Raw genomic sequence first — 24274 nt, 5'->3', positions numbered from 1 at the left:
CCATTTCGCTTCCCACCAGCCTTAGCCCAGACTGACTCCGGGCCCGTTTTCCGTTCCAGGCCCCCTGCTCAGCCCGCACTTTACGAAGACGCACGGCCACCGGGGTGACAGCACAACGAATCTTCTCGACACGAGGTCACGCCGACAAGACAACTAATTTTAGTAGGCTAACTTCATTGGACGCGTAATTAGTCTTGCCATCAACAACGCGAAGATTCTGCACCTGCGGCATGCTAAGCTATAGCGCGTGTCTGGGGATTAGCGTTTTGCGGCTCGGTATCGATTATGTGTCAGCATAGCCCAAGGCTGGCGCACATGTGGTTGGGAAAATGGTTGGGAAAGCAACAGGTGGGTGGTGGGTAGCCGTTTGACGTTTGACCGGTGCATGAAGTGCATGGGCGCAAAAAAACGAGAGAAAGTGGAGGATGTGCTAGGGTAAACAGGCGATTGGATGGGGAAATGACGACAAGATGTGCACTGTTCCTACAGGAACATGGTTTGTTTGGTGGCACCATACGGGTTGCAGGATGCGAATTGGTTTCGAAACCCGGGGCAGGAAGCATGGCTGGGAAGAGGCACAGCAGGAAGCGCCTGAGGCTCACCTGGGTCGGCGCAACGACACACAAGCTTCCATCTCGAATCTTACAGCGACGACAGTCATCCAGGCTACCCATGTGAAGGTTGATGATATGGATCGCCGTCTGGACGCCTGGAAGGAGAAGTCTATTCAATAGAAAAAATCTCCGCCTCGATCACGAACACGAAACATCCTCGCCACGGAGAATGCTATTATTGGTTGTGGAGGCCGCTAGACGCTTGTCTGGACGACAGTCCGCCTGTTCAGGGATAGTATGGGGCTCGCGTTAGGGCTGGTTGCCGGGTCAAAGTGGCGTTCCAGGGCCAGGGTTAGCTCCGATGCTTGCTCTTGGGTGCGGGTGAAATGGAGCAGAGGCAATAAAAGGAGGACGCGTCTCTCACGAAGCTTGAAGTTTGCTTCTCATCTCGCATCACTCAATCACTATTCGCATCGTCCCAATCGCTACTTGACATCCTTTTCGTCAAAGACTATCGCTACAGAGTTCAATCGTTCCAAACAAACACAACACAACCGTCAATATGCGCGCCTCTATCTTCGTCTCCGCTGTTGCTTTCGCCGTTGCATCGGCCCAGGTACGCTCTAATCCATCAATTCGCATACTATGCCGAATGGACCGCTAACATTCAGCCAGGACTCATCCTCCGCTCCCTCATCCTCCATCGACCCGGCCCCCCAGACTACCTACCTCACCCAGACCAACTCTCTCGGTGTCGTAACTGGCATGCCCGCGGCTGACACTTCCATCGCTACTCAGCCTGACGCTGTCACCAGCCAGCCCGCTGCTGTCACTACTCAGCCAGTACCTGCTGACATCCCTGCCGTTGGCCCTGGTGTCCACACCCTCACTCTTGCTGGAACCGGCACCGGCTCCATGGTTAACTCCACCCGCACTGTCACCGTCAGCGCCAACAACAGCACTACCGTCGCTCTTGTTGCCTCGCCTACCAACTCTGACGCCGACGCTACTGGCTCCGGCGCATCTCGCAGCGGTGCTGATGCCACTGGCTCTGACGCCTCTGGTACTGCTACTGGCTCTGGCTCTGGTGCTGACGCCACCGGTGCTGCCGTCAACGTCAAGGCTGCCGCTGGTAGCCTTGTCGGTTTCGGTGCCTTCATGGCTGCGTTCTTGTAAACGCATTGATCGCATTGTTTGTTCGTTTTAGCTTCGACGTTTTATTTTTATGAGGATAGCGGTCCTTAAGATACCTTGGGTCTTGCATTAGCATTGCGTAACAGATTTGCATTGCAATACTTCGGCGTCGGCACTGGCATGTGTCTTTGACGGGAATAATGTCTGTTAAGTTTAATCATGGCTTGGATGAAAACATCGGCCATGTTAGTAGTACTTTTTTGTACATGATGTTGGGAAATATATCAAACATTTGGATACAAAACGATTGCTTAGACGTTCTTGCTTGTGATGCATCTATTGAAATGGATATTGGCATTTAACCCTTGCGATGCTCAGACATATCAGCATCGGACGGATCAACCGACCGTCGGGTACGTTCCGTTCCGATACAGTTGAGCCCTCGTGACTTGGTTCTTTGCTGTGAACGAAAAGAAGCCGCCGTCAACAAGTTTCTTCGCACATCCAAAAGTATAAATGTTCCCGATCAACTTTGGCCATGACTGACATCAATGCCGAGGTCGGCAAACCTCACTGCTTAGCATTTGCCAAACACCCCGCCAAAACATTACCTCACCCAATCTGATTGAAACATGACAGCCACCACTTTCCCCAGACACATCCCTTCCATCCCCTACAGCGATCCCCCAAGTCGCCTTCAGACCCTCGACATCTGGCTACCCCGGCCCCTCGAGGAGACGTCCAAAAATGCCAACAACGCGATATGGCTAGTCTACATCCACGGCGGCGCATGGCGCGACCCCCTCATAGAATCGCAAAGCTTTGAGCCTACTATCAAACATCTTGTCGCTTCGCACTCGGCAACGCTGGACAACATCGCAGGTATCGCAAGTCTGAATTATAGACTTTCTCCTTACCCCGATCACACGACACAGCCAAGTACACCTGGCGATCCTGAGCGATCTGCTAGACACCCACAACATGTTCGCGACGTCGCGCACGGAATACAACACCTACAGCGCGAATACGGGATGAAGAGATGGATAGGAATAGGACATTCCTGCGGCGCTACACTGCTCTGCCAACTCATCTCTCATGTCGGTCTTACCGCTGAACTTATTCCTTCCCCGCAACCAGAAGCCTTGATTTTGATATCAGGCATATACAACCTACCGCTACTCATTCGGAATCATCTTCCGCCTACAACTCCAGAGTACATTTCGGAAATATATAAAAACTTCATCATCGGGGCTTTTGGTGAGGATCAAGCAGAGTGGCAGGCCGTGTCACCTGTTTCGGGCAAGTACAATGCACAACAGTGGCCGGAGGGTAAGCTGTTGGTGCTATGCCATAGCTACGAAGACGAACTGGTGGAGAGAGCCCAGAGGGATGTCATGTGTGTTGCGCTGGATAGGGAGGGGTTCAATATTGTCATGGAAGTTGGGGATGATGAAGACGAAGTCAAGGCTGAAGGAAGAAGAGTGGTCAATGTGCGGGATCTCAAGGGCGGTCATGATTGGATATGGGAAGACGGAAAGCAAATCGCGATTCTTGCTGCTGAAGCCGTGGAGCGGTTGGTTTAGAATTCAGATTGGAAGTGAAGTGTCGTTGTGTTCGCTATCCTCTATACACATACGAGAAGTAGAGTTCCAAAGTGGAAGAGAGAAGACTCCGCGAATGATGCTTGTTTTTGGGTCATGCCCATATCCAATAACCGTAACCCCAATGCAATCGCTTGCTGGTTCGTTGCTAGTTATACAGCGTGGTATAATGTACAGTCGTATCCCGTTCCTGCCCCGTCATCGCTCATCCAAGGGTACTGGCTACCGCTTGTTCAACCTCTCGTCCATGACCCTGTTGATCTCGTTGTGCATCTGGTTCGATCCACTCTCAGCATCGTTCAACTTGCTCTGGAGCTCTTGGATTTGCTTGTTGTTGCCGCCCTCGACCATCTTGGACGCTTGCGCCTTTGCTTGGGAAGCATTGACGTTGCCGTATACTGCCATGGCGCTAGCGATCATGCCACTCATATCGCCAACATTGCCCGGAACAACAATGCTTGTGCCCTCCTTAGCCAGGTTGCCGAATGCATCCACGTACTTCTCAGCCACGGAAAGCGAGATGGCGTTCTGCGCTGCGCCCCCGCCTTGAGAGATGGAGCGAGCAACTGCGTCAATGCCGTTGGCAGTAGCAGTAGCCTTCAACAAGATAGCCTCAGCCTCTCCGTTTGCCATGTTGATCTGCTCAGCCCTCAAGGCCTCAGAGGCCAGGATGACTGACTGTTTCTTTCCCTCGGCGATGTTGATAGCAGACTGTCTCTGACCTTCTGATTCCAGGATCTCGGCTCGCTTTGAACGTTCGGCAGTTACTTGGCGGTGCATGGCTTCGACGACGGGCTCGGGTGCGTGGATGTCACGGATCTCGTATCGGAGACAAGTGACGCCCCAGTCTTGTGCTGCCTCGTTGATGGCGGCCGTGATATTGGCGTTCAGGTTGGCGCGTTCTTTGAGGACGTGGTCGAGGGAGAGCTGACCGATCTCGGAGCGCATCGTGGTTTGCGCCAGTTGGGAGATGGCGTACTCGGCATCTTCTACACCATAACTGCGACTTGTCAGACCCGCCAGTGGCTCTTGTAGTGTGGTATGCTTACCTGGCCTTGTATGCGTCGAAGACCCTGGTGTAAAGCACACCATCCAGCTCCAACGTGACATTGTCCGCTGTGATGGCACTCTGGCTGGGAATCTCGATGGCATTCTCCTTCAGACTCCGGACATAGGCGATCCTGTCAATGAAGGGTATCAGGACGGCAAGACCCGGCTCCAGTATGCGGTTGAACTTTCCCATGCGCTCTACAATCCATGCTGTTTGCTGTGGCACGAAGCGGATCACTGTGTTTGTCGGCAGACGCTTGCTTGACGAAAAATAAGAGGGAAGCCCGGACTTGGAGTTGGAGCTGGAGCTGCCGAAAGAAGCGAAGACATTGGTCGGATCTGTGGCGGAGTGCGAGTTGAGCTGCGAGAAGCTGCGGACCGACGACGCTGTCAGAACAGTAGCAAGTGGAGATTTTCTTGGGATTGCGAGCCGCCTTGAGCTTCGCAGTAGTCCGGAAGCCGTAGTGGCTGCCAGCCGTGTGCGCGGCGCCATGATTGTGAGATTGGATGCAAGCGATGATGATGATGTCGGGACACGCGAAGCTCTAAGGCTGTCGGCGAATGTCTGCAGTCAACCGCCGACCGCCGCATTATGTAATCTACCTCTACATATCCCGTCCAGCTTTCTACGCAAACACACAACAGATCCATGTCGTCGACATACGTATTGCATGAATGTTTCAGAGTTGTTATGGTCCAATCTGTTGATTCGCATCTACAATAAACCTATACAGAACGTTTCCATCCACCCTCAGCTTCGAAGATCTCACCCACCTTTTTGCTTACAGCGAGCAATCGTCTGTCATGGTAGCGAGGCGCAACGAGCGATATGCCGATTGGCATTCCATTTTCGCCTTTGAACCCTGGAACGTTTACTACTGGTGTATGCAGTGCCTTCACGCGTATTAGTCAAGTCTCACCCGCTAGTTTACGGCATAACCTACTGTCCAGATCAAACAAAAAGCCGCACTTCCTGTCTTCTCAATCCCCAACGGCGCCTCGTCTGGCACACTCGGTGTAAGTACGGCATCGTATCTGCCAAGTATATCGTCCACGATCGGCCTTGCTGCTGCGATCTCGTCAAAGGCTTCAAGTTGCGCCTTGCGCGAAATCTTTCCGCTGTTCTCAACATGGCCTACGAGCTGTTCCGAGATCTTGTCCTTAGCGACCGTATATTCTGGAAGAAACGCAGTTCGGCCGTCAGAGTTGAGTACTGTCGCGTGCCGATTTGGCAACTCATTCAGATACTCTGGGAACTCAATCTCCTCGACCTCAGCTCCGTGTGCACGAAGGAGCGAGACAGCTTTGTCAAGTGCGGCCGAGGTGCCAGGACCAACGTTTGGCCAGACCATCGTTTTGAGAAAGGCGAACTTCGCACCTTTCACTGTGTAATCTGTTGGAGGCGGAGCATCATCGTGAATGGCAAAGGCGTCGGCGAGGAGTTCCAGGTCAGCCACGCTGCGGGCGTAGAGACCAAGTGTATCCAGAATTAGCGAGTAGATCTTTTGGCCTTCGCGGGTTATAGAGTTCCATGTGGGCTTGAGAGCGTAGATGCCGTTGTACGAGCCAGGGCGAATGGTGCTACCACCAGTCTGCGTACCTAGACCAATAGGTGCTTGAAAATCGCCTACTGCGGCTCCAGATCCGGATGAAGAGCCGCCAGGAGTACGCTTCGGGTCGTGCGGATTCCGTGTTTTTGGGCCGGTGGTCGTTGCAGCAAACTCGGTCGTGGTTGTTTTGCCGAAGATGAGTGCGCCGTTCTTGCGTAGTATCGCTATGGAGCCAGCATCTACTTGTGGCGCGTCGTTGGCATATATGGGTGAGTTGAATTGTGTAGGCATTTCTAGAAGATCAGTCAAGTCGGATTGAACGGCAATCCCGGTGGCTCACCCTTGGTGTAGATGACATCCTTTACGGCGATGGCAACGCCATGCAGCGGTCCCCGTTCAGCTGTTGGAATGGCGTCGAGCGCTCTCGCCTGCTCGATAACATACTCGGGATCAAGGTATGCCCATGCTTGAACGGCCTCATCGCGCGATTCGATGCGTGCAAGAAGTGATTTCGCGTATTCTTCGACTGAAGTTTCGCCTGCTTTGATCTTCGCCGAGATCTCGCTGGCTGTGAGTCTGTAGAGATCTGAGCTCATGGTCTCGTAGATTTCGACGATCTAACTATTTCTATATAGCTGCTGCTACTATGTACGTAGGTGACAATTGAGGTTTGCTGCGGTGTTATGATGAGAGGATTGAAGACGTGGTCTCTTTGAGTTGTAAAGTTGTGGTGTCATTAGACGCCGAAGGCAACGACGCGTTAACGATGCCATCGGCTCAAGTGACCCGCATCGCAACAGGCAGCTGTTACATGTCCCGTGTAGGCCCGCTGATTGCGATAGCCTAGTACTTGTCTTACAAGGGTAAGGTACTCACAGTTAGAGCCGATAACGGCATCCCACCTTTTCGGAACGTCGGTTCCGATCGGAACTTCAATTGATCAGCATGTGGAGCACAGGAAGAAGTGGCTTCTGGACCTGATAGCTTGTCAAAGAATCTTACACACGTTCTGGTATAGGCTGCAAAGAAGTAGCACGATTGATTCACAGAACATATGGTTTCAGGTTATCATAGTTCAGTTATGTAGATGTGTGGACACGATTTCGGCTCTACCGCACTATTTCTCGCTTCTCTGGACTTAGAAGGTAACCTTCGGTGACTTCTCGCCAATCTCAACGTCGTCTCCTCCATCAGTCATAGGAGGCGTTGCAGCGGCATAAATCTCTCCACCATCTCTATCTCCGTCGTAGAAGCCCTCGCGGCCCTCGTTCGCTAGCCATTCCCGTTCAAACGGTGTGCTCTCTCGTCCGACTGGGAATACTCGAGGTTTGACTAAGAGAGTAAGGACGCAGTAAATCGTCGCTGCCGTGAAGAAGGTCAACAGCCAGCCCATACGGTACATATTTTGTGCAGCTGCCGATATGATCTGCGGCTCGTACTGGCCGATGAGTCCTGGAATGCCCATAGTAGTACCAAGTAGCCATGCCACCACGCCGCTCCAATTTACACCGGACCAGAACCAGTAGAGGCCTGTCTTTTTGCCATCGTAGCAAGATGGTACATGTATGTTTCCCTTTCGTGCGATGAAATAATCGACGATGATGACGCCGCAAAGAGGTGCCATGAAGATGTTATAGGAACCCAGGAAACTTGTCGACTGTTAGTATGATCAATGCGAGACTCAATTAAAAGCTTACCTCAAGAAGGCTGAAGCATTCTTCATCAACTGCCACGGCTGCACGACTACACCGAGGATGGCGCAAAGCACCTGGCCACGACGAATGGTAAGCCATTTTGGGAAGAGACCAGTCATATCACTTCCAAATGGAATGGAGTTCGCCCCAAAGTTCGTCGCAAAGACTCCGAGATAGAATGCCAGAGCCGCGAAGAAAATACCCGCACGCGCACCAGCGCCGAAATGGTGGTCCAGAATAGCCTCGAAGAGGTCCCAAATATTCCAGTAGGCAACGCCATATGCTGCCTGCATAGAAGTCGTAGAGGCCATGCCCAAGAAGAACACGATAATGGAGGCCACGAAGACACTGATACCCTGGGTTATACCAGCATCTCGAGGCTTTTTGCAGTATCGAGCAAGATCGGGTTGGTTGACCAACATAGGCGAGAGGGAACCGAAGATGGTATTAATGCCGGCCATGATGCTCCATCCTAGAGGGGTCACCGAGGCAGCAAGCTCGCCTTCGTTGGAAGCAAGGTCCATTGCGCCCAGTCCACCTCCGTTGGCCATGCACCATCCGAACACTGCAAAAGCCGCAATTGGCATGATGAACCCTTTCACCGTGAAGATGTAGTGGATGTGCCTGGGATGGACCCACATGAACGGAAACTCCATCAGCCAAGCCATGAAAAAAGCCAAAAGTTGCTTTGAGGTGACACTTGCAGTAGGAGAAAGAGTGTTCGTAAAGTTCTCCCAAGAGCTACCGAAGATGCAACGGAGCATCACCGAGAGGATGTTCCCGGCGTAGAAGGATTGAATGCCGTACCAGATGATGCACACCATGGCTCTGATGAAGACGAAGAAGTAAGAGCCGTACATTCCCATGACCTAGAGATTGGTGTACCAAGTCAGTATATGTCTCACATGCAGTTCGTACAACGGCGTTACGTACTGATCTTGCGATGACGGGAAATCCGATGTGATACTTCACGCCTGGTCGGGCCATGAGAACAACTACGACCGCAGCAAGGAAAGAGCCAATGCAGGCCGATACGAAGGATTGTTGCCACGTCAGGCCGACGGTTACGAGAGCGGAGCCAGTGTTCCAGCCAACAAGGGAGAATTGGTTGGAGAACCAGTACAACGGCAAATTAAACCTTCATCTGTCAGAAGACGCTTCAAAGTATTCGTCATTGATGGTACTCACCAAGTCCAAGTTCTCTGTTCAACTGGCGTTGGCTCAAGATCTTTGTTGGACCATCTTTCGTCGCCAATTGGGGCGTGACCATCATTGCCTTGTGGGGCTTTGATGAAGTCGACAAACGCTTCCTTGGAACGGAAGGGTGCTGCGAACCGGTCCTTGGTCGGGAACTGGACTCTTCCCATAGTGCTGTAGTGGTCTGGTGTGATTGACTACTGGATGGTCACAGCCTTCCAAACCATCTTCATGTTGGCGGACCATGGTTTCTCATATGTCGATCGGACCTTGCGCCAACTCCAGATCGTTCACGTATCACAGGCATATCGGACCTTGATTGACCAAAGGCATGGCTTCTAGAGAAGCCTCTTTCGGCGAGTTTTTAGCCGACCATGCTGCCATGCGCGCATCAGTTCTCCCCAAGCCTTACAGGAGCACCTGCGACGCGATAAACAGCAGGGGTAGAGATAGGAGGATGCTGTACAACTCCGACATGTTTCTTGTTGCGGCGTAGTCCTTCTGTAATCTTTGGAGACCCCAACCCCATGGATGAATGCAGCCGAGATAAGACCACGTGATGTGTCATCTTAGCCTGTTCGGGACAATTCGCGATAAGACACACGTCGGCTCATAGATCCCACCTCTTCAATGGACTATCGCACGTGGAGAAATATGGATCTAAACGGTATGGATTCGAGCCGAAAGCTGCAGGGCTGTCACTTTCTTGCCATACTCTCGACGACGAGGTCATGTTGCAGTCCTACCCAGAGAGCCCCGTAAGCCCCTCTACCAGCCAGGGGGTGATAGGTTCGGCAGCGGATCCAGTACTGGTATCGAATTCCGCTGCTCAAGCTCAGTCAAACGCCACGAGTCCTCCACCTCCTGCAACTAGGAAGTCTCGCGTCGCCTTGGCTTGCAAAAGGTGCAAGCGGAGAAAGCAGCGTGTACGTCACGTCGCACATTGCCTGCTGCGAGAGCATGGGCTAAAGATGATGTAGTGTGATGGTGCACGTCCAGTCTGCAGATCGTGCCAGCGAGCTGGCGTAGCTTGTGCGTATGAGAGGACCATTCGTCCTCAGTACCCTGGCGGCAAGTCTGTGTAGGTTCATCCTGTGGTCTTTAACGTACCTGCGATCTGGTTCTAACTCCTCAGCTATATCAATGCTTTAGAAGAACGAATCGCCTTTCTTGAGGCCCGCCTCCCCGATCATGCTGAGGACCACTATGACAATGGCCCAGAGAGTCTACAGAACACGTCTTCTATGAATGTTGAAGAGCCCGCTCCGGTTCTCCAGCCTCAGCCCAGTGCATCGCGCCGCGAATCCCGAGAAGACTGTTTTTCTGAAGATCTCGAGGGTGAGGATCGGACCTCACTCGTTGACGGCGTTGCCTATCTGTCTTTATGCGCATCTGGAACCACAGATACAACCTCAGAACCTTACTATGTTGGCTCTAGTTCCGGTGCCACCATTGCTCGCATCATCCAGTCCTCCATCTTCCGAAGTTCTGGCAAGAGAGCAGTTACTCAACCCGTGTCTCAAACATGCCAGGCTACGGGAACTTCGAGACCACCTGCCCCTCCTGAATCTACTCATTCCGAAGAGACCGGCGCCGACTTTCCGGATCGACAGCAGGCGCGTATGTTGTTTGATGTCTTCTTCGAACGCATACATACGCGCTGGCCGTTGCTAGATCGCGTGGTTTATACAAGACTTTTCGAAAAGCAATTTGTTCGAGGCGCCCTGACTATCATTGAACGCAGCATGTTCCATTTAATATATGCCATAACTGCTCGCTTCCTGTCTCTAACGCGAAAGCCTTGTGGTATAGATTCAGAGGTAAGACCTCCTAGTGCAGACTATGCTATGAAACTCACAGATCGCAGCATCATCTTGTTGCAGCTACCGAGCCTATGGACTATATTTTAGACCAGCACAACCTTGCGACGGTACAATTCCTTATCTTGCTCGGAGTACACGGCCAGAGGTCACCTTATGGTGCAGGCGCCTGGTCTCAGATCCGATTCGCAACATCCGTGTGCATCGAGATGGGCTTGCACAGGAAGAAGACGGTGATGGACTCCCCTGCGCACGCAAGAGATGCAGAAATTCGGCGGCGTAATTTCTGGGCGTGTTACTGCCTTGATAGGGTGACTAGTATTGTGCTTGGCAGGGCTTTTGCTATCGCTGATCGAGACATTAACGTCGAGGTATGCTGCCAAACCAAGTTATGGTGTATTCACTGACGTGTTCAAAAGCTTCCTAGTACCAGTCCTGAGTTCTATACTTTGACACATTCAGAAGTTCCAGACTCGGATAAAGCCCAGTGGTCAAATATCGAGCCTTTCATACACATCATCAAACTTGATCAGATCCAGTCACGCATTCATAAAGCAGTATTTCGCGTTGATAGAGATGTCTTCAATGGGACACCGGAACAGCGGGCTAAACTTGACCGAAAGATGGCTGCCATTCGGAGCGATCTGGACGAATGGCTGCGAACCTATCCGCAGACACCGAAGAAGGAAAACAAGATCACTTGGATGTACGATCCGGAAAGCGCATATCTTGACGCACGAGACTTTTATGGTGTTCAGTACCACAAAGCAATGCTGTTCCTTTTCACCGTCTTTCTTCCTACACTCGACACATCAGACATGCGCTTCATCACATGTGCGCGCTCAGCGGCTTGTGTTTGTAACGCATACAAGCGATTGAGTCAGAACCGAACACTGACCTACACTATGATCTCTCTCCATTCGTGCTTCGTAGCTGGTTTGACACTGGTGTACTGCATTTGGCGGGATCGATCTCTCTTTTCCTACGATGTTCTAGAGGCAACACGGGCCTGCTCACAGATCTTGACCATCTTCGGCGAGAAATGGCCCGGCGCCGTCAAATATCGCGACATCTTCGATGCATTATCCGGCAGCTTGTTCAAGACGATTGTCAACTCGACGCCTACCACGACGATGCACGGTAACGGTTCGAGACCGCTGCAGCTTGATATGGATGCAGAGCCTGGTATAACGCCGCGGAGTCGACGAGAGAGTCGCGAACAAGCGTCACACCTTCCAACGTATAGCAACAAACCTACCATGTCGCACATGGTCACGGACGCTGTGAAAGAGGCTTTTATGGAGGTTGATGAAGAGGCACCCGGCGGATGGCAAGGGTGGCGTATGTTCAACGAGATGGTAAGCGATGATACGACCTCTGCAGCAAGTGCAGCAATGCGATTCGATGGTGTGAGTCAAAATCAGACTGAGATGAGCTGGGATGCTTACGATGGTTCCGGATTTTATGGCGTGGATCCAATCCAAGACGCAGCAATGCAGATGGACACCCGCGGTATGGTGGATGGTAGTCAATGGAACTTCGGAGAGTATAGATAGGCAACTTCATAGCCGTCGTCCTCATTTATACCATTCATAATGGCCTTTTATGTACCGAAGATGATCCAGGTTCAACATTCAACAATTTCTTATTGATTATCTACGCGAGCTGGCCCTTCTTGTAAGGAAACTGTTCTCTGAAAGACTCTGCTATTTGAGTCCGAGTCGCAACCCAAACCCCTTCCTTTTCCGAGATATACTTCACAAAGTCTTGAAGCGCCTTGAACCTTCCTGGCCTGCCAATGATTCGGCAATGTAACCCGATAGTCATCATCTTTGGCTCACCCGCTTCGCCCTCCTCATACAGCACATCGAAAGCATTCTTCAAATGCTCGTAGAAAGCTCCCGAGCTGCGGAAGCCAGTTCCTTGACAGTGGAATTTGAAGTCGTTGCAGTCGTAGCTGTAGGGAACCATCAAACAACCTTTGGGGTTTGCGCTGCCACGCTCGTGAGGCAGGTCGGTCCAGTAAGGAAGGTCATCGGCGTATGTATCGCTAGCCCATAGAAGTTCTTCGCCCATCTCCTCATATACGAGCGGAATCAGAGCTCTGCTCTGTGGTGATGGACGACCATAGTACCATCCCTTTGGTGCGTAGCCAGCAAGCTTCTTCAATGATGTGATACCATCTCTGATGTGCTGTTTCTCAGCCTCCACAGAGAGGTTGGCATGGTCTATCCAGCGGTAAGCATGAGAAGCGATATCATGGCCTTCTTCCACGCTTCGGATGACAGCCTCTGGTTGTTCTTCTACGGCTGAGCCGACAGCGTAGAGGGTAAACTTCATCTTGTAATCGTTGAACAGCTTGAAGATACGCCACCATCCACGACGGGAACCATATTCGAATTCTGACTCGCCGCTGTAGTCGCGTTCGTTTATTCTGTGTTGCGCTGGGTATTCACGAAGGTTGATCTCGGAAACTCCATCGCCTTTCATCACAGAGCGTTCGCCGCCCTTTGGTATGTTAACGACATTTCTAGAGTAAAGAGTAACTAGGCGGCAACTTACCTCCTCATAGTTGATGACGAAAGACACGGCAACCTTGGCATTGTTGGGCCATTTTAAGCCCTGAAGACCCTTCTCGCCGTAACCTTTGAATTCGCGTGGGAAGGCATAGTCAGGTGGTGCGGCATAAACTTCAGGCATGATGAAAGTACTTGAAGACTGGGAGGTAAGACCTGGTAATAGAGGATATACTAGTTTTGACGTAGACGATACTCAGGCTTTGCGACGCAAACATATATGTACCATCAGCGGAGCATCTCGCGATAGCCTTTCCTCATCATCTACCAAGCTATCGGCCATTCTCATCCGTGACGCCTTCACGTAATCGGCGACATGCCAGGCCTTGCCGTGCCTCACGATGAGATCTCATTATTGCGGCCGAATGCGACCCACCACAGTGTTATCAGAAGAATGGAGTAGTTATCGGCTTGGAAAGAACCGCATGTGGAACATTGCCGTGAGGGGGATCGCTGAGATGAGGGGACAGGCCAATCGTACGTCGCCGATAACGACCGACTTTTGTGGGGCTGCACAGGACCTACCTATGTCGGCATACCCAGGGTAAAGCCCAGGTTGATCTGGAGACAGCTTTCTGGTACTTTGATTGTGAGTAATGAGGTACAGCGGAGAACAATCGCGTCCATGTTCCGATGTCGCTACCCCACAGGCCCTGGATGTTCCAATGCAATCGCTATCGCTTCACTTGTTTGACTGTGATGAGTTATGGACGGTGCCGAACAAGGGCATGATCGAGGGATTTTATGATATGCTGAGGATTTGGTGTCACAATATGCTAATAATTGGGTGTCACAGAGAACCTTTGATTGTGTGCAAAAATGCTTTGATGATTCGCTGTCTCGGCCGTATATCTCATGAATTCGTCATGTCGCTATTCGACTTGAGCAGACGTTGTTTGCTATACGGCGTCTCCTATCCTCGATTTCTCATCAGACATCCTTTGCTTTGTCTCAACTTCTTCGCCATGGATAATTTCTTGTTGAGGCTCATCCGGCGGTATTGTCGGCTGTGCTCCTTCCTCGTCCAGCTTTTTGGGTGCTTTCAGACTAGTGTTACCAACCCAGAATGTCAAAGACAAGCTTAGACCGGAGCAAACAGTGAAAAAGATGAAAATGTAGTGTAGGCCAAGCATATACGTGTCGAAAACGTCTTGCTTTTGGTCTTGGGAAAGACCAAACTGGTCAAGGTCGTACGTTGAGGATGTTAGTTGGCTCATCAGATCGTCTGACACGAAAGACCTGTTCGACAAGTCTCGACTGAGCGTATTTGAGAGGATGACACCGGAGATGACCAAGCCAAAAGCACCACCAATAGTGCGGATAAAGTTACGCAAGCCGGTCGTCACTGCACGATCCTCTGCGCGACTATTGGCGTACATGCCCACAAGTGTCGGCTGGAGCGTCAGACCAATACCAGCACCTTCTATGATGAGGACAACGATCAACACAGCAAGACTCGTATCTCGGTCGAATAATAAGGTGAGGCCATTGCCTAGAGTCCACAAACCAAAGCCGAGCAGGATGCAGTGCATATAGCTGCCGACCCTGTTCATGTACTGGCCTGATGCGATAGACGTGAAAGAGGTCGTGATAACCACCGGCAGGATCAAGGCACCGGAAACCAGGGGCGAATACCTGAGAACCGACTGGAAGTAAATTGGAAGGTAGAAAAAGTTGCCGAAGTACGCAAGACCTATGAGGAATGTCTGCAGATATAGTGCCCAACAGTGCGGTGCGCGGTACAGTCGAAGTGGCATGATTGGAAGAGCCACAAGTTTCCACTCGTAGAGCACGAATAGTACGCCTAACACTGCACCAATAGCAGTGCAAGCGATGAAAAATGGAGAGGCCCATGCGTAGGTTACACCGCCCCCTGATAATGGAATGAGCAGGAGCAGGGTGGATGCAATGTTTAGCAGCATACCGCCGTAATCAATCTTCTTGATCTTTTCGAGGTGATCGCCAGATCGATGCTTTAGCGGTAGGAAGAATAGGATAACCATGGAAGTGGGCACACTCATAATAGGTATTATCCAAAATACCCACCTCCAAGTCGCCCCTTCAACGATGGCGCCTCCAAGGAAGGGGCCTGCGCCGTTTCCCAAAGCGATGATTGCACCCAGCCATCCTAGACAGAAGTATTAGCATCGTGTGATTATGCGTAGACTGGGTTTCTCACCCTGATATTTGCCGCGGTTTTGCAACGTTGTGATATCGCTGACGATAATCATTACAAGACTGTTAATGCCACCGCCGCCGATACCCGCAATGGCACGTAGGACAAACAGCTGCACTGCTGTTCGCGCGAAACCACATCCAAGGTCTCCCAGAGCCATCAACGTAAGACTAATCAGTAACAGATTCTTACGACCAAAGATATCCGATAGACGGCCATTGATCAGTTGGAACGCCGTCGATGCGATGAGAAACGATGTACCGATCCATGATGTTGCTGTTCCGGTGTTCAAATCCACAGCGATTGCAGGTGTTGCTGTTGAAACGCTAGTTTGGTCGATAAACGAGACGAAGAGGCAGACTGATAGAGCTGGAATGGCGATTCGGAGTTGGGTAGATGTCATGGTGTTTCTTTGCCCGCCAATGGATGCCGCATCACTATCGTCGTCATCCTCGGCTTGTTGGATGGTAGGCGAAGCGGGTGGACTGTGAAAGTTTTTCGTATGTGTTCCTAGGTCGTCTGGCTCGTCGTCTCCGGATGGCTTCTCAGCAAGAGTATGATCAACGCATATGTTGTTTTCTTTGTCGAGCTGCATCGAGTCCGTCTCATTAACGGAGGCCTGTTGGTCTCTCATCGTGGTATTCTTCCGGGATCGCAATGAGCCTCAAAACCATAGCGAATTTTCGGACGGGTATATTAGGCACAAGATCAACGGTCCCAAACATCGTGGCTAGCGTTGAAGCTGGACGTGGAGCTTCGGGAGGCTGTCCGGGCGGGACGGGGCCTCGCAATGACGCCTATTGACACCTGCAGGATCGGTACGTATTTTCCCCTCAGAGACATTGCGAGAGTAGCCAGTTACAGCTAAGCTGTGTACGCGCGTGGCAGAAATGCTGACACGCTTCGATGGCGTAAGTGGCATTGCGGATGAAAGCAGCCGGCGGAGGCAGGGGCGCCAAGTGGGTCGTTTTAGCATAGCGACCTCTTATCGGGACTTTTTCAGCCGACGCATCTCCAACCCCTGATCCTTCGTTGGTTGCAACTCCCATAGATATCGGATCAGAATGCTGAGAATGGCACTCCAAATGTCCAGCCGAATCTCGGCATCACGGGTGAGCCTGACAGACGTCGTGTGTCAGGCGGGCTATGAGCTGCTGATAACGAGTACAGCAATTCATCGTTGGGTCCTAGCTAATGTCCATAATACGTGTGATGGTCCGCAGCTACACAAGTACCAAACAACAACGAAGTATTGATATAGCGAGCAAACTCGGTTTCGGCAAGAATCATCAAAGCTTGCATATCTTTCAAACAAAATCAGTATCGCCTGCTGAGATGTCACGACTTTTTACCCCGTTGACAGTCGGGGATGTTAAGCTAGACCATCGTGTCGCTATGGCACCGTTGACCCGGTATCGTATGGACGATGACTTCAAAGCGACGCCCATGAGCAAAGGTATATGTACTGCTATCGTCGCAAAGGAACGATTTTAACAGACTGTTCTAGAGTACTATGAGCAAAGAGCATGTGTACCAGGAACCCTCATCGTCAGTGAGGCAACCATCATCTCTAGGAACGCTATTGGATGTCGGAACGCCCCTGGAATATGGTCGCAAAATCAGATTGATGCATGGAAAGATATCACAACAGCAGTACACGCCAAAGGCTGTGCGATATACTGCCAACTTTGGCATCAAGGCCGTGCTGCGAAGCCCGATACGCTAGACGAGGAATGTATTAAGATGGTCTCCGCCAGTGCGGTCCCCATGAGTCCTCAAGATCGGACACCAGAAGCGATGACCGAGGAGATGATCTGGGCCACGATAGAAGATTATGCCTCTGCAGCTAAGAACGCGATTGCTGCAGGATTTGATGGTGTCGAGATACACGGTGCTAACGGGTATCTACCGGATCAATTCTTACAGACGACCTGCAACCAACGGACAGATAGTTGGGGAGGCACTATTGAGCAAAGAGCGCGATTTCACCTCGAAGTAATCAAGGCAGTAATTGCGGCTGTCGGCACAGAAAGAACGGCAATGCGTCTGAGTCCTTACAGCGACTTTAATGGCATGCTAATGGACGAGCCCGAGCCGACCTTCAAGTACCTTACGGAAGAGTTAAAGAAACTAGGCTTAGCTTACCTCCACCTTATCGAAGCCCGCATTACCGGCAACGACGATTCGGAATGCGGAGGACAGAAGACTGTGCGCTGGATGGTTGAACTGTGGGATAACGCAAGTCCAGTCATGCTGGCTGGAGGTTTCCTACCCGATTCGGCGAAGCAGACTGTTGACGAAGCATACAAGGACTACGATGTCATCATTGCATTCGGAAGGTACTTCGTCGCCAACCCCGATCTTGTCTTTCGCGTCAAGGAGAGCGTACCGCTGGTCAAGTATGACCGTTCAGTTTTCTATACCCCGAAAACACCAAAGGGATACATCGACTACCCACATAGTGCGCAATATTTGAAATCCATGGCGAAGGCTTGAGATAGGTCTTTTGTGTAGTAGTCGCATCATACCAACCATATCGCGTCTCTTCGTTTCTTGCTCCGCAAACTCTTTTGGTAATTCCTTCTAAGCGTAAGCTCACGAAGAAGCTCACCCTCTCTAAACTGTAAATTGATACTAGAAAAGGTACTACAGAGTTACAAACCAACGATGTTACACAGTGTTGCAGACAGAGTATAGGGTGTGCAATAGTTCTCCTACTATATTCCCAAATGCCATTTTGATATCAGATTCAATCTCGACCCATTCGATGAGTCAAGGTAGTGATTGGTTCGTTGTTCTAACACTGGTAGGGCATCTTTTCTCACCCCGAGACCTCCAAAAAACCGTACTCCAGGCGCGGCAACCAAGGTGCTGACTTCGATGCCGTACTCTTCGATCCTCCTAGGTTTTTCCTGTCTAGAGCTCACTAGGGCCTCGAGCTCAGGATTTATAAAGAGAAGCTTCTTTCTTCCATAGAAGTTGTTTCGTCTCTTAAGACGTCCTCCAAACGTTACAGGTTATCCTCCGCCTAGCTGAGCAGGACTGCGCAGGTATCGCACTCACTTGTAAGTGATTCTCTTCTTCTCTAATAATCATTTCCTTCTGAAATGGTCGGGATAGATATCCTTAGATGAATCGATAATGTCTGTGGGGTCAACCCTTCTCATAAGTCGCTCTCGGCGTGCACATGTAAGTAAAAGTCCTCCTTCTAACTTATGTTTACACCACATAATAGTGCTCCAATTGGTGCCTTGGAGGCTTGTTCTCGATGTGTTGAACCTGGGAATCCTACCTAGGTACCCAGACGTACCCACGGTCTCGATCATCTTCCTGTTCCTCCGCTGTGTAGCGACCAGGACACGTTGTAAAACGAACGAAAACGCTTGGATCCGAATGGCCCTTGCGAGTTTGCAGATATGTTCCATCCATTATTAGTTCTTTCATTTCGGCTATTTTAGGCCATTTTATGTTGGATTCTAGTGGCGGTCAGCGTTGCTCGGCGAACTCTCTATCATTTGTTACCTACTTTTGTCATCCTCGAGTACGAATAAGATGTCAAACTTTATAGATGATGATTCGTATTGCTCTCTAATATGAAGCAACAAACGAAGGTTTTCAAGCAAGTCATACTCTTCGTCTCCGTGTTCTCGAAAATGGACCCATGTGACGTATACATGCCGAAGGGATGTGAAATATCCTGCTTTGCGCATCGCAAGGATGCCAGGAAGTTGTTTGTCAGCTCTGACGTTCAGCGCACGGAGCCATTCGATGTGCACGTGTTCGATGCTTTGCGGGAAGAATTGTAGAACACTTCTCTCGCTTCTATCTGGATCAGAAACCAGATACAAAGGGACTCTTATCGATTTCAAGTTTGTCAGGTTACTGAGAGGTTCGAGCTGAGCCAGACGGTATTTTGCCGGCGAAGCACCATATACTACTCGACACGCGACGGACAGGTCCTCAAGACTCTCAGAGTGATCATTTAACGCAGAAACAATGCTGCCGAACCAGCGATCCCCAGGACGATGGGGCGTAGGAAGGGTGCATTCAAACTGTTGTAGAGCTTTACACGCGCGTATCACCTTCTTGACCATGTTCTCAGAGACATAAGGTCTGATCAGCGAGAGCTTAGAAATAGGCGACGAGCGTATAGGCCATCTCCATGGAACGTTGTATACGATGGAGTCGTTCTCGTCGGTGAGAAATGGGGGCATTGCCCCTGGCGTATTTGGTCTGCAGCCCCATGAGCCGAGGGTAAGATCATCTAGGCTAGGCAGAAGTAACAAAGGCAGAACGGATGCTGTTGACATGACAGGCGTCGAGTGGAAATCGATGTATAGAGTCTTTAGATTTTGGAAATTGTGGCGCGCTGGTGAATGTCTGCCCATGATCGTCCTACCAATTCCCTCAAGAAGAAGACATGTTCCACCGATCACATTGCATGATGGCAATCGGATCCATATACGCTCCAAGTTAGGCAACCAAAAAGCCGCTAAAGCGAAGAACACATCCTCGCGATTGGCGAATCGTTGTTGACAAAGTCGAGAAGATTTCGCATCCAGCCCAGTCAATATCCACAATTCTAGGAAACGTTTCTCTTCATTGCCTTCGAACTTAGGCCAATGGACCAAGGATTTCATAGCAGGTTGCTTTTGCCGAAGAGCCTTGATGTGCAAACGAATATCAGGCTGTGATAGAACATGTTTCAGAAATTTCCATGACCATTTCAACTTGATGTCAGCTGGAGGGCGGTCTATCGACTCGTAGAGCAATGGTCTTGCGATACTATTTAGTTTCTTCGAGACGCGACAAAGAGCTGCAAGGGCAGGCATTCGACCGTCGTCGGCTGGTTCTGTCCAGCTCGTGGGACCTCTAAGTTGGCCCACGATGTGGAGGAGCAGCTCGTCGGGAATATCGTCCATGGTGGCGGTGAGTCGAGTCGAAAGTGCCGGTGGAGATGTTGAGGATGGGAAAGTTGACCAGTATGACGCCGCCTAGATACAGGAAAGATTGACGTTAGATCATGCTTGCGGAGGGCAATGTTGAAGAACTTGGAAGAAATAACTGATCATCACGTCGTCATACTCTTTACTTTTTGCATACACTTGCTCCGGCAACACCATCTCGGCAGCGTTGGCGGCAGCGGCCAATTCCTCTTATACCCGCTCACGAAGGCAACTGCACTGTGGAAAAGACTTCAGCAGGAGATTGAAGAGCACATCGGCATGGATGCAATTGGCAGCAAGAAGACAGGCGGTTGGCAGAGGGCGAAACGCTAGGTTCCTCACTAAGGCTAAGCGAACAATCGTTCTGCTTGCAGGGCTGCGCGTGTACTCGACTTTGGTTACAACTGCGAAAGAAGTAAGAAACTAGAGACACAGAGTGAGTGATTGTCCACAACTCAAGTTAAGGAGAAGTCTAAACCCAAGGCTCTTGGTAGTGATTCCTGTGCGTTCCTGCAGGTACTTTGCGCGGCCAGGGCTTTTTTGCCAACCGCGTGGCACGTCGTCAGACGCGAAACTCCCGCGAGCTTATGTACGGACAGCGGCTACCCCACGCCCACGCTGCCGGGCCCGCTCCCCGCCACTGCACCTCGAGCTCTTTAGACGCTCCTCGACTACTACTACTACCACCACAACCACCAACATGTCCGCCAAGATAGACTCAGAGACGCTCAAGCAGTACCTGGCCGACAGCCCGCCTTCTGTCGTGCCTCTGGCCATCAAGCCCCACTTCGATGCGCTGACGGACAAAGAGAAGCTCTATGCCCACCACCTCTCAGTGTAAGACATGTGCATTCATCGGCTGTCTGTGACATTGCAATTGATGCGTATCGTAGAGCCTGTTTCGCCGGAACACGCGTCGTCCTTCGCCAAGTCTCCCCCGAATCCGAGCACATCTATGACTTCATCGTCGCTCTCCACAAGCACACCAAGGGCGACTATGCTTCCCTCGCCAAAGATACCGGTCTTTCACAGGAAGAGATTGACGCATACCTCGATTACTCAGCGCAGTTCCTAGGCAACCTAGGCAACTTCAAGTCCTTTGGCGACTCCAAGTTCGTACCCCGCCTCGACCCCCGCCAGCTGAAGGCACTCGCGACCGCATCCAAAGACACCCTAGCCATCTACGACAAGTTCAAGGACGCCATATACACCGGCAATGATGTAGGGAAGCTGCACCTGGGTTATCCCGGTGCAGGGCACATATCCACCTACTACCCTGATAGCCCCGACATCACCAGCGAGCAGATCTCCAGCGTGAGCGATTTCCTCGAAGGAAAAGGATTGCTTCCCGAAAACACAAGGATCAGGAAGACCAAGGACGGTTACGAGGTTCTCATTGCGTCCGCTTCGGACAGCCCAGCGGCAGAACAACGGGACTTGAAGGAAAGCGAGTGGACAATGGACGATGGAAGCAAGCTGAAGCTGGTCTTTGGTGACTACTCCAAAGAGATGGACACCATTGCATACCATATCGAGCAGGCAAAGAAATACGCAGCTAACGACCACGAAGTTAAGATGATGGAAGAGTACTCCAAGAGCTTCAGGACAGGATCACTACAGGCCTTCAAGGAGAGCCAAAAGGCCTGGGTACAGGACAAGGGCCCTCAAGTAGAATCCGACATCGGCTTCATCGAGACGTATCGCGACCCACACGGCATCCGCGGCGAGTGGGAAGGCTTCGTGGCCATGGTGAACAAGGAGCGGACGCGCGCCTTTGGCAAGTTGGTCGAGACAGCCCCACAGTACATTCCTCTATTACCGTGGGACAAGTCTTTCGAAAAGGACAAGTTCCTCAGTCCGGACTTTACGTCGCTCGAGGTGTTGACGTTTGCGGGCAGTGGGTAAGTCTTCGTAGTTTCCATCGTCTCACCACTCATCTAACACCAAACAGCATACCGGCCGGGATCAACATTCCAAACTACGATGACATTCGGCAGAACTTTGGTTTCAAAAACGTATCTCTTGGCAACATTCTTTCTGCCAAGGCACCCAACGAGAGCGTTCCATTCATCAAAGAGCGTGATCTAGCAACCTACCAGAAGTACCGAGATCCTGCCTTCGAGGTCCAGGTCGGTCTCCACGAGCTGCTCGGCCACGGATGTGGTAAGCTGCTTCAGGAGACGGAGCCGGGCGTTTTCAACTTCGATAAGGAGAACCCTCCGATTTCACCACTAAGCGGCCAGCCAATAAAATCCTGGTACAAGCCTGGCCAGACGTGGGGGTCGACATTTGGTACTATCGCTGCTTCCTATGAGGAATGCCGCGCCGAGTGCGTCGCTATGGCGCTCTCTTGCGAATTTCCCATACTGCAACTTTTCGGCTTCGGTGACGGCAAAGCCGACATGAACAGCGAGGCGGGAGATGTTCTGTTCACTGCATACCTCCAAATGGCTCGTGCGGGTATTGCAGCTCTGGAGTTCTGGGATCCCAAGAGCAGGAAGTGGGGTCAGGCCCACATGCAGGCCCGCTTCTCTATCTTGCGCACATTCCTCAATGCTGGTGTCGAGTTCTGCCAGCTGGAATGGGAGAAGGACGATCTCTCCGACCTCACTATCCGCCTTGAGCGCGATCGCATCCTAGATCTAGGTCGCCCTGCCGTGAATGACTATCTTCAGAAGCTCCATATCTACAAGGCAACTGCGGATGTTACAGCCGCGAAGAGGATGTATGACGAAATCACCAGTGTCGAACCCTTCTACGAGAATATGGTCAGACCAGCTGTTCTGAAGAAGAAGCAACCGAGGAAGGTGTTTGTCCAAGCAAACACAGTCGAGAAGGACGGAAAGGTCGATCTGATTGAGTACGAAGCTACTAACAAGGGCATGATCCAGAGTTGTGTGGATAGGGAGTATGTCTGAACATGCGACTGTGGCCATGAGAACGTTCAAACAACCCAATTTTGATGCTTTGAGAAGTCGTATGCACAAGGACACGAACAACATATAAGAGAAAAAAAATAACAGCCGACCGAAGAGTCTGGACTTTACGATTCGTCTCCCGAAGATTTGGTCACCACGTGCAAGTGGATAATGAACATCCATATCCACCAGATTATTGTCCGCATCAGTTGTGTCATGTCATTTGAGAATCGGACGAGCCGCGCGCGTAAGTATTCTTCCGACGTGTGACAGACGTGGAAAGCAGCTTCCGTTATGCGAATTGCGAAATGAACGAACACGCCTTGAAGTAGTACACCTGGGGTAGCCTTGCAATGGCTGCAACGTCATCTTGTCAAAGATGATGTCGTCACAAAATGAATATAGTAGGACATGTGTTTTGGCTGGAATACTGGTACCAGACACAAGGACTCCTGCTTGTTATCGGGCAAAACATTGCCGAGATTTGCTTGGGCTTGCTTGTGGTAAGTCTTAGCGCCGGCATATGGTGCGCTAACGTAGGTCAAAGTGCGGAGAGACGAAACGTGCTAGCCCGTCACATATCCGCCCTACCCGTTTCCGAAGAGAACGCCGAGGTTCACCTTATTTTCCACCGCTCAAGCGCCATCTGTATATGAAGATAAGTCAACTGACCATAACCTAGCTCAATGCTGGTCGCAAAAAGACGAGTAGCTACTGTAGGATCTAACGATTATGTGGTGTGGTCATTCGGACCGACCTGCGGATGAGAAAAAGATATCCCTTGACTACACATGCAGACAAGTACGGTCAACAACTAGATCGCATAATCAAAAACTCCGCTCACAGAGTACCCACAAGAAATTCCAGCGATGAGGTCCGTCAGGGCTGAAGGATGAAGACAGAAGAGGGGCAAGGAACAGGCGAGGTGTGAACATCAGAAGGATGCAAACATATCTCCGGTTCCTGAATCGATGGCAGCGAACCACCGGCGATAGTACCTGAAGCGAACAAAACTACAAGGATCCGGATAGCTGTCAAACTACTCAGAGGCCCTGTGG

The 24274-nt window shown here is 51.1% G+C and overlaps 10 protein-coding genes across 10 annotated transcripts; 5 read left to right on the top strand and 5 right to left on the bottom strand.

The window, feature by feature from the left end:
* The first annotated feature begins 895 nt into the window (after nt 1-895).
* CC77DRAFT_768755 (hypothetical protein) lies at nt 896-1990 on the top strand. Its single transcript, XM_018533123.1, has 2 exons — nt 896-1170; nt 1230-1990. The coding sequence occupies exons 1-2, from the start codon at nt 1117-1119 to the stop codon at nt 1728-1730; spliced, it is 555 nt and encodes a 184-aa protein (XP_018387407.1). The 5' UTR covers nt 896-1116; the 3' UTR covers nt 1731-1990.
* A 330-nt stretch (nt 1991-2320) lies between these two features.
* Nucleotides 2321-3271, top strand: CC77DRAFT_1059896 (alpha/beta-hydrolase; the record flags this gene model as incomplete). The annotated part of the gene is made up of 1 exon (XM_018528290.1): nt 2321-3271. One exon carries the CDS (start codon nt 2321-2323, stop codon nt 3269-3271), a length of 951 nt encoding a protein of 316 aa, XP_018387406.1.
* Nucleotides 3272-3511: 240 nt separating this feature from the next.
* Nucleotides 3512-4832, bottom strand: CC77DRAFT_1059895 (hypothetical protein; the record flags this gene model as incomplete). Its single annotated transcript, XM_018528289.1, has 2 exons — nt 3512-4289; nt 4339-4832. The coding sequence occupies 2 exons, from the start codon at nt 4830-4832 to the stop codon at nt 3512-3514; spliced, it is 1272 nt and encodes a 423-aa protein (XP_018387405.1).
* A 198-nt stretch (nt 4833-5030) lies between these two features.
* Nucleotides 5031-9013, bottom strand: CC77DRAFT_1039425 (amidase signature enzyme; the record flags this gene model as incomplete). Its single annotated transcript, XM_018527161.1, has 8 exons — nt 5031-5233; nt 5284-6182; nt 6230-6506; nt 7040-7538; nt 7587-8452; nt 8517-8721; nt 8772-8935; nt 9005-9013. The coding sequence occupies 8 exons, from the start codon at nt 9011-9013 to the stop codon at nt 5066-5068; spliced, it is 3087 nt and encodes a 1028-aa protein (XP_018387404.1). The 3' UTR covers nt 5031-5065.
* A 1011-nt stretch (nt 9014-10024) lies between these two features.
* On the top strand, nt 10025-12156 carry CC77DRAFT_1059892 (hypothetical protein; the record flags this gene model as incomplete). Its single annotated transcript, XM_018528288.1, has 3 exons — nt 10025-10600; nt 10648-10971; nt 11020-12156. The coding sequence occupies 3 exons, from the start codon at nt 10025-10027 to the stop codon at nt 12154-12156; spliced, it is 2037 nt and encodes a 678-aa protein (XP_018387403.1).
* A 72-nt stretch (nt 12157-12228) lies between these two features.
* Nucleotides 12229-13590, bottom strand: CC77DRAFT_985840 (chitin deacetylase 1). The gene is made up of 2 exons (XM_018536206.1): nt 13163-13590; nt 12229-13108 (listed from the first exon to the last, which is right to left on the bottom strand). Exons 1-2 carry the CDS (start codon nt 13298-13300, stop codon nt 12257-12259), a joined length of 990 nt encoding a protein of 329 aa, XP_018387402.1. The 5' UTR covers nt 13301-13590; the 3' UTR covers nt 12229-12256.
* A 348-nt stretch (nt 13591-13938) lies between these two features.
* CC77DRAFT_959681 (MFS general substrate transporter) lies at nt 13939-16279 on the bottom strand. Its single transcript, XM_018535581.1, has 2 exons — nt 15356-16279; nt 13939-15304 (listed from the first exon to the last, which is right to left on the bottom strand). Exons 1-2 carry the CDS (start codon nt 15984-15986, stop codon nt 14076-14078), a joined length of 1860 nt encoding a protein of 619 aa, XP_018387401.1. The 5' UTR covers nt 15987-16279; the 3' UTR covers nt 13939-14075.
* Nucleotides 16280-16747: 468 nt separating this feature from the next.
* Nucleotides 16748-17848, top strand: CC77DRAFT_1007472 (FMN-linked oxidoreductase; the record flags this gene model as incomplete). Its single annotated transcript, XM_018523487.1, has 2 exons — nt 16748-16808; nt 16860-17848. The coding sequence occupies 2 exons, from the start codon at nt 16748-16750 to the stop codon at nt 17846-17848; spliced, it is 1050 nt and encodes a 349-aa protein (XP_018387400.1).
* Nucleotides 17849-18640: 792 nt separating this feature from the next.
* CC77DRAFT_1059888 (hypothetical protein) lies at nt 18641-20274 on the bottom strand (the record flags this gene model as incomplete). The annotated part of the gene is made up of 2 exons (XM_018528287.1): nt 18641-18828; nt 18879-20274. 2 exons carry the CDS (start codon nt 20272-20274, stop codon nt 18641-18643), a joined length of 1584 nt encoding a protein of 527 aa, XP_018387399.1.
* Nucleotides 20275-20998: 724 nt separating this feature from the next.
* Nucleotides 20999-23216, top strand: CC77DRAFT_931943 (dipeptidyl-peptidase III; the record flags this gene model as incomplete). Its single annotated transcript, XM_018534238.1, has 3 exons — nt 20999-21135; nt 21192-22199; nt 22250-23216. The coding sequence occupies 3 exons, from the start codon at nt 20999-21001 to the stop codon at nt 23214-23216; spliced, it is 2112 nt and encodes a 703-aa protein (XP_018387398.1).
* Nucleotides 23217-24274: the final 1058 nt, after the last annotated feature.

The sequence above is a fragment of the Alternaria alternata genome (genome assembly GCF_001642055.1).
Source record: "Alternaria alternata strain SRC1lrK2f unplaced genomic scaffold CC77scaffold_7, whole genome shotgun sequence".
Taxonomy (NCBI): Eukaryota; Fungi; Ascomycota; class Dothideomycetes; order Pleosporales; family Pleosporaceae; genus Alternaria; species Alternaria alternata.
Note: the sequence above shows the minus strand (reverse complement) of the source record. Positions and strands in the feature narration are given on the sequence as shown.